The following is a 14,157-nucleotide window of genomic DNA, read 5'->3' on the forward strand; positions in this document are numbered from 1 at the left end:
CATCTTTATAAATAAGGTAAAGATTAGGTATTTAAAGAGGACAGATTTTTGCAATATCATATTGCTGAGACAGCAGTCTGTAATACAAAATACTGAATAACTGGACACTGCTTTGGGCCACATACACAATGCCATGAATGAGAAATGTCCTGTATACATTTTTGAAATAATTAAAAGAATAACTTTCTTGTTCTACACCTAGCTAAACCAAAGAGCAATCTACTTTTTTTGTGGAAAAACTAGAGAAAGAGAGAGACAAACATGCATAAAATGACTACTGGCCTACTGATCCAGAGTAGTAGTATTAGCCTAACCTGTATTTTCCAAAATTCCTAGTGAGTGCCCTAACCATCAGGGTGATTCTGGGGTAGCTTGCTCACTCTTGTTCTCTCTCTGTTTCTCACCAGAAATTTTATTCTGGATGAGAGAAACATTTCCAGGATAAGATTTTACTAAAACCTGATACATTCCAATGAAAAAGCTCAGTTTCAATGAATCAGTATTTTCTACTGAAAGAAAATTTTGTCAAAAAAATCCTGATCAGAAATCATCATATCACATAACAGGCAGAGAGAACAAGCAGTGTTAGTCTAAAGTCAGAAGGCAAGGTAGAAGTGCACCTTACAGACTAACTGAATCAGAGAGGCATAAGAACAGGTAGGTGCTAGTGCTTGCCAAGCTTCTTTAGGTAAATGTGATATTTTTCATTAGACCAGCTAAATAGTTGGAAAAATTGTTTTGCAAGCTTTCAGGTACCAACACCCTTCTTCAGGCACAGGGAGAGTTTGTTGATTCTTGCACTTGTTGAAGTGCTTGCCAAAACACTTCAAGTTCTGTGCTTTCTAATGGTCCTTCATTTCTGGGCACCTCGGCAACAGAATAGATGTAGATTAATTTTGAGAGAATAGCATGGAAAAAGATGGCAAATAGTCAGCTACTAATGAGAATTAAGGAATTAAATATACATGTACATACTAGATAAACATAACATTGCCTTAATATTGTTTCAGCTTCATAAGGACACCGAACGTCGACAAGGTACTTACCTTTATAAAAGTATATTTCCATATTCTTAATGAAACATTCACTTGAGATATACCAGATGGGGCCAGAAAACAATTAATAGATGCACAGTTGTGTGTTTCACAGTCCTGTTTAAAATGAATAATCACACACTTTCTGCATTACTCTAGAATAACATAACTTCAGACATACTACATGTAGACCAGTATCTGGCAGTAGTTTAGCTCTGACAATTAACACTAACATACTTTGGGAAAAGTGGCTTTTCTACACAAAAACTTACATTGCAATAACTAAATTGATTTAACACTCAGACTCTGAGGGAGAATAGTGGAAGTTTTGGTAGACTTGTCCACATTAGATAGATTGCTGCAACTATAACTAATGGAGATGAAGCAGACAGGCATGTTTTTCTGCTAGCATAGCCACATGACCTCCTTGTACGACAGAAGCTAAACTGACAAAAAACACTCTACTGCTGCCATAACTACATCTACACCGGAGTGGTGTCAGCTAGGAAGTATGACTTCTTATGCTCCTAGCTGACTAGTTATATTGGAAATACTTTGTTGTGTAGATCTGTCCTGTATAGACTTATTCTGACTTTGATCAAAACCTCTTCACAGAGGTGTAAATGATGATGCAAATTATTTGGAAATTGTATCATACTGAAAGGGAAGAATTTATATATTCTATCTGCACTATTTCAAATGGATAAATAATTTACCAGATAGTGGAGAGTGAGGCATTTAAATATTACTTATTCTTTAATTCATTAGAGTAGGAAAGATGGGACAGGAGCTTTGGCATAAATGGGTACAATGCCATAGAAACCAGTGGAGCCACAATGCTCTATACCAGCTGAGGATCTCCCTCAAGGTTCCTCCCTTCAGCTTCATGATAAATATATTACATTTTATATAGAAAGTTAACTTTTTTAGCTGTCAAAATATAAGATTACACTGTATTAACACATTTCTTAAAACAATCTCAGCAGTATTCTGCTTAAAACATTCCAAGTAAATGGTATAATTCAAGGATGCACAGCCTCCAACCCCTGGGCCAGATTTGGCCCATGGAGCCATGGATGTGACCCACAGGATTCCCCATGGTTCAGGAAAGTTGGCAGTGGGAGATCAGTGGCTTGCCCCACTTCCAAATTCTCTCCTCCAACAGGGTTGAGCCAGGGTTGGGGCCAGTTCATGACCTTTCCTTTCCCACCATGGGGCTGGGCTGGAGTCAGGACCAAGCCATGCCCTTTTCCTCCATGCAGCCAGATGGTGTCCCACAATGTCTACCCTGAGCACCCTATCAGGACAATCAGCCAGATCCAGCCCATGGACGGACTGGGCACTGGTCATCCACCCCACTGGGCCAAACATTTGGGCACCACTGGTATAATTAACACATATATATTACACAGACTTACCATGACCATATCTTTTGTAGGTTCTTTTATTTTGGACAACACAAATGGCTCCCCAGAGCTGATCTTTAATGGATCTATGGGATGACTAGTGTTGCAGCATGCGTTCTATGAGAAGAAATGCCAATATCTTTCTTATTGTCTGAGCTTATAAACTAGTATATAAAAAGAATACTTTGGAAATGCATCTACATTGCTAATATTAAGCTACTTTACTTGGAAAGTTACTGTTAGTGCACTTGTCTCTATTTGTAAATAACATAACATAGAAAATCAAAGTAAATTGAATTGTTGTACTGCTAAAGTGTTTATTACCATTCATATTGCAAAATATAACAGAAAGAGGATGGGTAAGCTAGTCACACTTGGAAGAAGGATGCAGGGGAGGATGTTTAGAGGAAGTTACCCATGAGAACTTTATCCTTAAGCCCCAATGCCCTTCAGGAGGGAAGTAGTCACCTGGTGGCAGGTTCTGAGGAGTAGATATACTGGGAAATCTCTTTAAAAGTCCAGATGGAAGGTTACCTACTAAAAAGGAAACTATAGGCTGATTCAGGCAGAGTAAAGAACCACATCACTAAGAACTTCTAATAAGTGGGGATAGCCTGGCATAAGGGGAAGAATTCTATTTCCCTTTGGGCACTTAAATGGCACTTACCCAGTTTGCATTTCTATTGCTCTTACAGTGCAGAAGCATTAATGTACACATGTACAGTGAACCATTCTGGCCAGTCACCTATGTGGTTATGTACGCATGCACATATACAGACATAAGCCCCAAAGGAAAAAAAAAGGCAGGTAGAGGGTGGCCTGCCATACTTCTGTCCCAATAGTTGAATGATTAGGGCACTCATTCAGGAAGTGGGAGCCCTGAGTGGTAGACACCCTCTCCCTAAGTTGAATGTACTTTTCTCTGACTTTCTACCATGCCACAGGTCACACATTATCTAGTCCTTTCTCCAGTACTCCTTCTGAAGCTTAGCCACAGCACCTTGCATTGAATAGTCTTTAGATAAAATGGACAAAGAGCACTGGGGAAATTTCCGCCCCATTGGGAGCAAGTGTCTCCCCACCTCACCCCTTTTGACTGTCTTGAGAGCCAGCTTCCAAAGGAGCCCTGAAGGAGGGACTGGATAATGCCTAACTTGTGGCATGGTGTGTAGAGCACTATGCTGACAAAGTCAGACAGATGCAGGTTCAAACGTCCTCTGGGGGGAAGATGGCCTAGGACTTAGGACTCCACCTTTCTTAACAAGTACCCTAACTGCTCAGCTATGGGACTAAAATGCAAACACTTACGTGGTCACACTTTATCCACAGGGTAACATAATTGCAAACTGTGAGAAAATTATAAAAAAGTAACTTAAGTGGCTTGAAAACTGCTATTTAGGCATAAACATGTAACAGAACTCAAATTGCTGGAGTCCCAGTCCAAAGCCCAGGATACTGCATCACCAATGGCAGTACCACAGAACTTACTTGGCTTTTTCATACCCAGTGGTTTACAGTCTGCTTAGTTCACAGTTGGGGCATCTACATATGCACTAATGCGCTTTTGCTACTTCACATTAAGTTTAGTACCCTTGGGAAGTTTTAAATGTGCTCCAGGGTTTGGGGTGGGTGAGGGCAGTGCTTTAATTAGCAAGCCACTCTAATTAAAGTACCATAGTGTCTCATGTATCAGTGTCCCTGTGCTTAAAAATGGCAGTGGGGGTGCTTGAACTAAAGCTCATTCAATACAGAAGGCTGCTGGAGTGCAATAATTCCCACGCTCCAGCTGTGCTATAATTACAGTGTGTCAGAGCAGCCTTTGCGCTCATGTACAGACACTATCTAATATGAGGTATTACATAAATAAGCATTAGGCTGCCCTAATGAACAGAAGCAAAAGTACGTGCCTTTTTAGTGATGCTTAATGCACAGTAACCTATTTCTACTGTGCATTAGCATATTAGCACTGCTTTTGATGTGCCGCTTAATATGCAATAGCGTAGGCTACTGTGCATTAAAGCACATGTGTAGACCCACCCTGTGTATTGCTGAATTAAGCTCAAACCAATCAGCTACTCACTGGGGCTTTTTATTTTAAAGGGTGCTGCTTTCCATTCAGCTGGAACATGACTGTGGTCCCATGCAGCTGATCAGAGAAGCAGAATGTTTTGAAATGAAAGCCATGGCAGTGAGCTTGTGCAGTTTTGTGGTCCTGCACAGCTGTTTTAAGTTGACTATATATGACACCCCACTGGTTCACAAATCCTCATCTTCACAGTTGGGGTTGAATGCAGGTTCCATTGTACCATTACCTTGATATCTTCAAAACATTTTACATAAGGCTAACAGTCTTTACTTTGTGTATTTCTATCACACATCTATCAATATACCTGGTGCTTTAAATTCTACTTTTACTGTGGGCTTTCTTCATTAGAGTGCAATATGAGCTAAGCTTAAGCTTATATGTCATCCAAATGAGTCTTGAAGTTTCTTACTCCAGTTAAACAAGTGCCTTTCATGTTTAAAATAAAATAAACACACATTCAGTTTTAAATACGTAACTTACATCTGAATATGACAGCTCAGTTAGGTAGAGAATTGGGTTTTTGACTGAAGTTAAGTTGGGGAAGAAAATCTCCAGTTTAAGCTCCGGCACTGGAAAGTGTTCACCTTTTTCAATCTGTAAGAAAAGAAAAGCACAATATTTCTTGTTTTCACTTACCACCTTTATTGTATTGGCCTTTGGTAATGACTAGTCTCTGACTGTGGTCCACAGACACAGTGTTAATGTGCTTTAACATGTCTACACGTGTTAATCGTTTTAACTATTCATACCTAAATTTGATACCTGCACTTGCAGGTATCAAATTTAGGCACAATTAGCCCAAAATTGCCATTTTTAAAGCACATTGAGAGACGTGTGCCCAAATGTGCCTTATATTTAGGCTAATGCACCTTAAAATCTCATGTAGATGTGCCCATAATGTAGTAGTAGTGAAACTGAGCTGATATAAATGCTACTACTATTCCTACAGCAGTGGTTTGCATCATTTGCTCTTCACAGTTAGAAAATACATTTTACTGGGGGGCTTGGTGAGTAATATTAAAAAGCAAGAAAAAGAGATTTAATGAGCATGTTCAATTTTGATGTTTTTTACATCCCAGGCTGCTATTTTGGATCCCCTTCTGCTTATCATTTGGCAATTGGGCCACATGAGTTCTTAAGGGCTAAGGACAGACATCCAAAAAGCTTGAATTGATTCAATCTTTGCAGGTTAGTTTAACCTGCCTTGATTGAATCAGTTTGCGACTGTACAGACATTCCCTTGGGACTGAAGAAATGCAGGCACATTCCTGCAGTGGCGCAGGACAGAATCTGGGAGGCACTAGAGTAGCCCTCTCTCCCCTTCCAAAGTGCTGAGCTGAGGGGAGGTGTGGCCAGGCCCCAGCAGGATGCTTTGATTAGGCAGGGGTTTAAACCCCAACTCTGCCTGCACAATCCCAGCCTTTTCTCTGCTTGCTGCTCAAGGGGCAGGAGTGTTGTCAGACCTCAGCCCCTGGCTAGCACTCTGAGGCAAAGTCGGTGGGGGTGTGCAGTGCATACATCTGTTGATGATACTGAGATTTTCAGTCTCCATCTCTCTGCAAACCTGACAGGTGAGTGAGCCATCAACAAAACAAAAGCTTCTCTCATTAGTTCAAGCTCTTCTTAAAAAGCTTTTTTCCAAGGAAGGAATGGAGGGACATTACCAGCTGACCTGTTGATTAGATCTAGAAAGCCCTAAGTGGTCACTGTTCTGTTTGTCTGTCCCAGTGAAATTGGAGACATGCACAAGGACACCTCTCAGCATTAGCTAGCATACCACATGCCTAGGGTCTGTGGGACTGGGATCCATGCTGTGGGAGATGGGAAGAAGGGAGGGAGGAAAGCGGAGATCCCTGCTTGAGCAGCGAGTGATGGGGAGGGAAGGAGAGGGGCAGGGGGAAGCCAGCCAGATGCTGCTTTGCTTGCAGTCTTTGCCGGAGCTTTGGCTAGGGAGCAGAGGGGCAGAGCCAGCTCTGTTCCTGGAGCAGAGAGCCCAGCCCAGCCCAGCGCAGGGTTGCAAAGCATCTGGGATGCTGAGGGACTCTGGTTTAACTTAAACCAGGAAGGAGAGGTTTTCCTTTTTTATTTTGACTATTGTAGTCAAGACCAAAACAACATTTTCACTTCGGAAGCAGGAAAGCAGCCAGTGAAAGGGAGTGGCTTCAGGTAGTGGTCCCACTTGTCTCAGAATAAAGTTTTTATTCAGAGGCTTTTAGTAACAGTCCCCCTGACGTTTCTTTCTTCCTTACTATTTCCTAGGCTTGGTGTTTAGTCATAACAGTCACAGTCCTTTGTGGAAAAGTATGGAGAGAAAGAACCTACAAGCTACTTGCAGAAACACTGCCTATTACATCAATGGCTATGTACCTGTTGGCACTTATCTTCATCCAGACCAGTAGGATTTAAAATCAGACACCACCTTTAAATAATCTCTTTATCATTAAGACAAATATTGGGTGTTACAGTAAGGAAATATATAATACTGGGTGGCTAAAAACAACATTAGAGGGACATCATGTATAACAAAAGGGAGATTATTACTTGTTTCTGACTGCTGTACAGAAAAAGGTTAGATTTTTCTCATGGCCTGTGTACTATAGATAATAGGTAGCTGACTCAGTCTTTTCTTCCATGTGGCTGGAGTTGAGATTCAATGCCAGACTTGATATTGGGAAACAGGGATGTTTCAGGGCTAATTAAAATCAGTCCTCCTATAGTGCAAGAGTGGACTTATAACTGACGCATCCTAAGCTCCTTTATTTTTTTTTCCATCCTAAGCTCCTTTATTTTGTCATCTTCACTTAATTAAGAAGGCATAGCCCTGAAAGCATGGTACTCCCATTCTTCAAAGTTGACTGCTTTCCGGAAATATCTGTTCTAAACAATAACTACACTCTGTAATGAATTTAGGGCAACCTCTGATTTCAATAGGACATGCCTCTCTTCTTCTTTGTGAAAGTGGGAATGCTACAGACCATCTGGAAGGACTCCATCACCAACAAACCACATTTGAGAACCTCTGATGTATATTGTTTCAAAGAAAAAACAATGCTCCTCTACACCCACAAATTGCAGCTGTAGAAGTTTTAACATGCCACAGATCTGGTACTTAAGCAATAAATTATCATAGGATTATTCATATATTCAGAGCAGATTAAGAAAACATGGTACCAATTCCTTTATAATAACATTATGGTTGCTGTTTCTTACCTTATAATTTATGTTAACTTCATCCCCAATGTTCTCAGTTGTGTTAATAACAGCAGGAACTGTATCATTTGCTGGAATTATAAACTGGCATTCTTTTAAAACCCTGTGGATTAAAAAAAATAGAAGAAAATTTATAATTATGCACTCCAGCAGTTAATTACAGACAGCTTTTCATTATTCTGTTAATTCTCCAGGGCTAGTTTTGCCACAGTAAGTGCACTACTTCTTCCATTAATGCTCAATTCATCAGTTTCTGATTAATGCTTGATTTTTAAAGTACTGTTTACATTTCAAATGCCTTATTCAGAGAAAACTTAATCTGAGCAAATACTGATCATAAAAGAATGATGCATTTAGGCCCTGATTCTGTCATGCTTACTCACAAGACAGGTATTATCTCACTCTGTGAGTAGCGTCACATGAAACGGACGCAATCCAAGAGGCAAACATGAAATAGGAGGGAAGGTATCAAGAAAGGATGGGCTAAATTGGGCTCTGTTCATCAACGATCCAGAGGATGGGATGAAGTGCACCCTCAGCAAGTTTGCAGATGACACCAAGCTGAGTGGAGTAGTAAATAGGCTGGAAGATAGAGTTAGGATTCAGAGAGTGACCTTGACAAACTGGAGGATTGGACGAAAAGAAATCTTATGAGGTTCAATAAGGAGAAGTACAAAGTTCTGCATTTAGGATGGAACAATCCCATGCACTGATACAGGGATCAACTGGCTAAACAACAGCTCTTCAGAAAAGGGGCTGGGGATTAAAGTGGACAATAAAATGAATATGAGTCAACAGTATGCCCTTGTTACCAATAAGGCTAACAGCATACTGAGCTGCATTAGTAGTAGCGTCACCAGCAGGTCGAGGGAAGTGATTATTCCCAGATATTCAGTACTGGTGAGACCAGATCTGGAGTACTTTGTCTAGTTTTGGGCTCCCTGCTACAGAAATGTTGTGGACAAATTGGAGAGAGTCCAACAGTGGGCAACAAAAATGGGTAGAGGGCTGGGGAGCATCATTTATGAGGAGAGGCTGAGGGAGTTGGGCTTATGGAGTCTGCAGAAGAGGAGACCAAGGGGGGATTCAATTCAACTACCTGAAGGGTGGTTCCAAAGGGGATGGAGCTGGACTGTTCTCAGTGGTGGCAAATGACAGAACAAGGAGCAATGGTCTCAAGTTGCAACAAGGGAAGTTTAGGTAAGATATTAGGACAATGTTCTCACTAGGAAGGTAGTAAAGCACTAGAACAGGCTGTGGAGATTAGACCATCCTGTAGGTTTTTAAGACCCAGTTAGACAAAGTCTTGGCTGGGATGATATTGCTGGGGACAGTCCTGCTTTGAGCAAGTGGTTGGACACCTAAGGTCCCTTCCAACCTTTATTTTATATGAATCTATGATTCTACATGGGGTAGATTCAAGGTTAATTTGATGCCATTTATTAAAGATGATTTAAGTTTGAAGTCAGAGGAGTTAAAGAAAGAGAAAAGGGAAATTTAAAGGGCACAAATATGAATAAGTAATACCCTTAATTTTCAGAGGGGTAACTGCCCTGCAATACTGTGCAAATGCCAGCTGGAATCAATTTACTTTAATTATTCACACAAACACCACATTGAAATATATAGGCTCCCCTGTAATTTTTTTTAAGAGGGTATACAAGCAAATCTCAAATATTTTTAAAAGTAAGGTATGCATTTTTAATATGTTAGGACTTCAGAACAACAACAACAAAATCATGTGCAAACTGATAAAGCCTTTGACAACCTGGAAATTAAACCCATGAAACCCTAAAAGAACCTCCCAAAATATGAAACAAAACAAAACAACCCCCTACAACACACCATTCAGGTTGCTGGCTTTCCTTGGGACGGCTCTATGGGCTGGATTCTGTTCCAACTGTTAGGCTCATAAGTAGACTTAGGCACCTAAGTGTGATTCTATTCACCCGCCTGAGTCCCTAAAAACAGTTAAAGCATAAGGGGGATGGGTCCTTCTCCTCCTTGCTGCTTGTTTGTGACTCAGTCCTACAGGTCAGAGGAAACTGTGCTACAAAAGCCAGTAACATAACCAGTGCAGGGTGAGTGGAGCACCAACCCCAGGTGCTGACTTGGGGGGATGGGGGTAGGGACAGTATGGCCCCTCCCAGCAGGAATCTTTACCACAGCAGGTTCAGCCCAGCCCTAGGAGTTAGCAGGTGCAGACCCATGCCCACCAGTCTGTCTGAAATGATGCTCCTCTGCCAGGAGTTTTTGTCATGGGAGGCACAGCCATGTACCAGGGGGTAGGAAAGGGTGAACTGGGTACCAGGAGAAGTCCGCTGGCAGCCCACGCTGTAGTCTTTCCTTCAGTACCAGGAGCCTGAGCCCATCCTGCTGCAGTAGCAGTAGCAGTAGCAGCTGCTGATCAAGTAGGAGAGTTATGGTATGTGCTTCTCTCCTCACCTATTTCCTTCCTTTTCTGCCTGCCCCCCACTGATGGCTTGAAAATGGTATTTAAAGGTTTGCTTCTTGGGAATTGGCTTATATATATATTCTGAACCATTCTAATACATTCACGCATACATACATATATACATATATACATATCTGTATTAGAATGGTTCAGAATGTGCAGCAGGGGTCAATTCATTTTTAAAAGCCTAGGTGGCACACACACACGTACTTCAATCTTCAGAAGCAGAAAGGTTGTTTAACACAACAAGGCCAATGGATGCACCGCCTCCCCCCCACCCCGGAACAAGGCATCTAGGTCCTAAATCCAGAGCCAACACCCACCTCAGTCTCCTGTGGTCAGCATAAGTCTTAGCTCCAGACAATAAAAGATTTTGCTATGGCTCTGACAAAAGTTGATACATTGATGAATTTTCAGGACTTTAATACAATACAATCCAACTTAGGCACATAAATTCACATCGATGCAAAAAGGTGGGCTAGATCCTGGCCTTGTGGTATTTTCTAAGGCACCTAAAGCACTTCTGAATTAAAAGAATAAAAGTGGAAGTCCACAAAGATGCTTTTGCACTGTAAATCTAACTTGAAAAAGAGCTGCAATCTTCTGCGGACAGTGACTGTTCCATTATTTCCTACCACTGCTGTTTTCAGTCAAGTCTTTGGCTTTTTGTTCATGAAAACATTATCTGCTCTTTGTGCACAATACCAAAAACAAGCTAACAGAAAAATGATGTTATATTTTCTGTGACCATCTGCTATATCCCATTCTGGAAAAGAAAGTACAGAGCAAGATGAATACCTTGAAAATATCAATCCTGTTTCATATTTTACTGGAATTGTAATGTGTCCCCTGTTGTCAGCTACAGTTTCAGGTGATTCTTCACTGTCACTAGAAAAAAAAAGAACCCACCCAGATCAGATTATGATATTCATCATTACACAGGAGGAATAGTTGTTGGGGAGAGCTCTAGACAGATTGAAATACCTGGAGTAAAACACACCAGTGACTACTTCAAGTTAATTATGGTCTTTTAAACATAAATTGAAACAGTTCTTTCCAGTAACTACAAGTGCATGTACTGCATCAGGCCAAACTTAGAAATACATCCTTGTAAAAATGAGAATACAAACTGTTGTGGATTGAAAATAGCTACATTATATCAAGTAGAGGCCATCACCATTGCACAATCCCTCTAATTTCCAGTGACAGCATATACTGCAGGGAGATTCAGTACAATTTGCCCTGGCAGCTATGTCCAGGCACCTCAGTCTTGACCTGCTTCAACATCACTGAGCGGTAGGCCTCTCTTTAGCAGAGACTGCAAATTATTTTAAAGTGTATGGTAATTGTGTAATGGGAACAGATTTCTTCTATAGCTGAGTCCAGCAAATCTGATTCAGTTGTGACTCACTGGGCTCAAAAGATATAGCTCTTTATTTAATTAACTTCATTAGGTAGTCTCCAGCCAGCTATATCTTGGTACATCACTAAAACCAGCAATTGCAGATATTAAATATCCTTTTTTGCACTGAAAACAGCTCATTTCTGTTTAAAAAGCATTGCTGTAGTGACAGTACAGGGCAAACAAACAATAATTATTGTAACTAACCTTGTTACATACACCTTAACAGTAGCCACTTCTAGAAGGTAAGCAACATTGAACTGAAATGCTATTCTGAAAGAAATCTGGGAGAGAAAATACATTTTAAATAAGTAATAGGGGAAAGAAAAATAAGGGAAATAAAAATGTGTTTAGCTATGAACAAAACAATTACTCTGATGAAATGAGCTAAATGCTTTCAATGACATTCCATAGTCCTTCTTCACTTTTTACTCCATCTATCTGAAGGAATGTGATTTTATAATTCTGCCCCGAAGAAAAAAGAAATCCATGAGCTATCAATCACTACAGACTAAAGCTGAGCATCGGACATGTAATACATTAATGAACTGCATAATTTTATTTCCTTGGCCCAAGCAGCTTAAATCTGTTCATCTTGGAAGCATGCCAAAATGGTCCTCTCTTTCCTGTGTACCAACCCCTGAGGTGGTTGTTCCCCTCCAGGTGAAGGAAGGCTGATTGGCTTTTTCCTATCTGGATTTTAATAGGTTGCAAAGATACCTAGAAGAATAAAAAGGCTTTAAAAAAAACTACAGAAATAAGGAATCTTAGATTCTACAATAGTTTATTAATTATTATGATTGCAGTCAATAAACCATTACATGGTTACTGTGCAAGCTCTGGGAGCTTTGTTCTAGTCATACACTTCTCAGCATCATAAGATAGATATCCCAGTAGCAGTTTTGCTTTGGTTTAATGAAAACCATCTGGTAATGCTACTAAACATAGAAAATTAGGATTGGAAGAGACCTCAGGAGGTCATCTAGTCCAAACCCCTGACCAAAGCAGGACAAGCCTCAACTAGATCATCCCAGCCGAAGCTTTGTCAAGCCAGGACTTAAAAACCTCCAAAGATGGAGATTCCACCACCTTTCTAGGTAACTTCTTCCAGTGCTTCATCACTCTCCTATAAAATAATTTAGGTGATGTAACCTTCTTAGTTTGTTACTCAAATGGAGTTTAAATCTTGGCTGAATCTCTTAATTTCTATAAAACAAGTATAATGTAAATCAGAGAGAGAGAGAGAGAGAGAGAGAGCACTGTCTGGGAACTATGACCATAGAAAATTAGGAAGAGGCCCAGAAAAGAAAAGTAATGGCAATGTTTAGGAGCCAGTGAGAGTTAAATGAATTATTCTTTGACTGTAAAGAAGGGCCTGAAGTTTCTGTGTTTTGAGGTTGAGTGGGAATTGATGGGCATCTAAGCCACAGGAATACTGACACTGAAAGCTGGAAAATAAAACAAGAAGCTAGGAATGGGAACAACATGCTCTGGTTTCTTCGTGATATATCTTCATGGAAATAACAGCTGATGCAGTTCCTAGAAGTCAGCGACTGGAACTGGAACAGAGGGTTTAGGGTTGGGGCAGAGAAAATTTAACTTTTAATCTATGCACACAAGTTCCCTGTTTTCCAAAACTCAAATATTTTATCCTGAGGCAATTCAAATGCAATTTGAAATCTAATGTCTATGAAATCTATGAAATTTATTGCCCCTGTTTTAAGCTACTATGCAAATATTTAAGTTTTTCTTTAAGATATTTCATTCAACATTTGGTTTTAACTAACAAAGAATGTCTGTGTGCATATACCAGAAGTTAATTCTTAAAATGTGCCGACATTGGTTACAATTGTTCAAACATTTTACTTCCAAGTCCCTGGGCAGATTTCTCAACAAAAATACAAGGAGGATGTGGGCACAATTCTTTTATCTGGCCTATTTATTTGTGATAAATTCAACTAGCTCACAGAAGTCACTCATTTTGGTTCAGTCCATGGAAAACTCAAAAATTCAAAAAGGGGCTGAGAGTTTATATAAATATGCTTTTATACATCACATGCAGAAAAATGGATTATTATATTCAAGGACAAATTGGGAACTTTACCGTATAGGAGTATCACTTACCTCTTCTTCAGATTTTAGAAAAGGGTACCCCACTCTGCAAGTGATATTGTGATTGGATTCACAACTGTCTTTCTGTATACCCTACGGAGACATTGTACAAGTAACACAAAAGTGATTTTATTTTTATATGCATCTCTCATAAAGTTTTGAATTACAAAATAAATAGTTGAGGAACACCTAACAATACTGTCATTTTCATTTTTGGGCATCATTACAGTAATTTAATATTCTAATGTTTAATTAAATTGAAACAAAAAGTAAAATGCCACAATATATGTAAAATAAATCTCCCTTACAATGGATGTATAAGACTACATCAAAGTTACTAATGTTGTTTACTGGCAGAAGTGCTCGAAGCACTTTAAGATGAGTAGGGCCTGACTTTTAAAAGTGGATTTGTGTAACTGACCTATAAAAATGACCTACAGCAACACCTAACT

General features: G+C 40.0%; 1 protein-coding gene across 2 annotated transcripts in view; it reads right to left on the reverse strand.

Annotated features, from left to right (window-relative positions):
* The window catches only part of ITGA1 (integrin subunit alpha 1), a 169,385-nt gene that overhangs the window by 12,448 nt on the left and 142,780 nt on the right, over positions 1-14,157 (reverse strand). For both annotated transcript variants that reach the window (XM_019517885.1, XM_019517884.1), the window contains exons 21-27: positions 13,718-13,798; positions 11,801-11,877; positions 10,990-11,079; positions 7,737-7,839; positions 5,007-5,120; positions 2,453-2,557; positions 1,047-1,151 (exon numbers count right to left, since the gene is read on the reverse strand). In XM_019517885.1, coding sequence (XP_019373430.1) covers positions 1,047-1,151; positions 2,453-2,557; positions 5,007-5,120; positions 7,737-7,839; positions 10,990-11,079; positions 11,801-11,877; positions 13,718-13,798 — 675 coding nt within the window. The remainder of the gene's footprint in view (positions 1-1,046; positions 1,152-2,452; positions 2,558-5,006; positions 5,121-7,736; positions 7,840-10,989; positions 11,080-11,800; positions 11,878-13,717; positions 13,799-14,157) is intronic.

The sequence above is a fragment of the Gavialis gangeticus genome, unplaced genomic scaffold (assembly GCF_001723915.1).
Source record: "Gavialis gangeticus isolate Ggan-Ray unplaced genomic scaffold, GavGan_comp1, whole genome shotgun sequence".
NCBI classification, from domain to species: domain Eukaryota; kingdom Metazoa; phylum Chordata; order Crocodylia; family Gavialidae; genus Gavialis; species Gavialis gangeticus.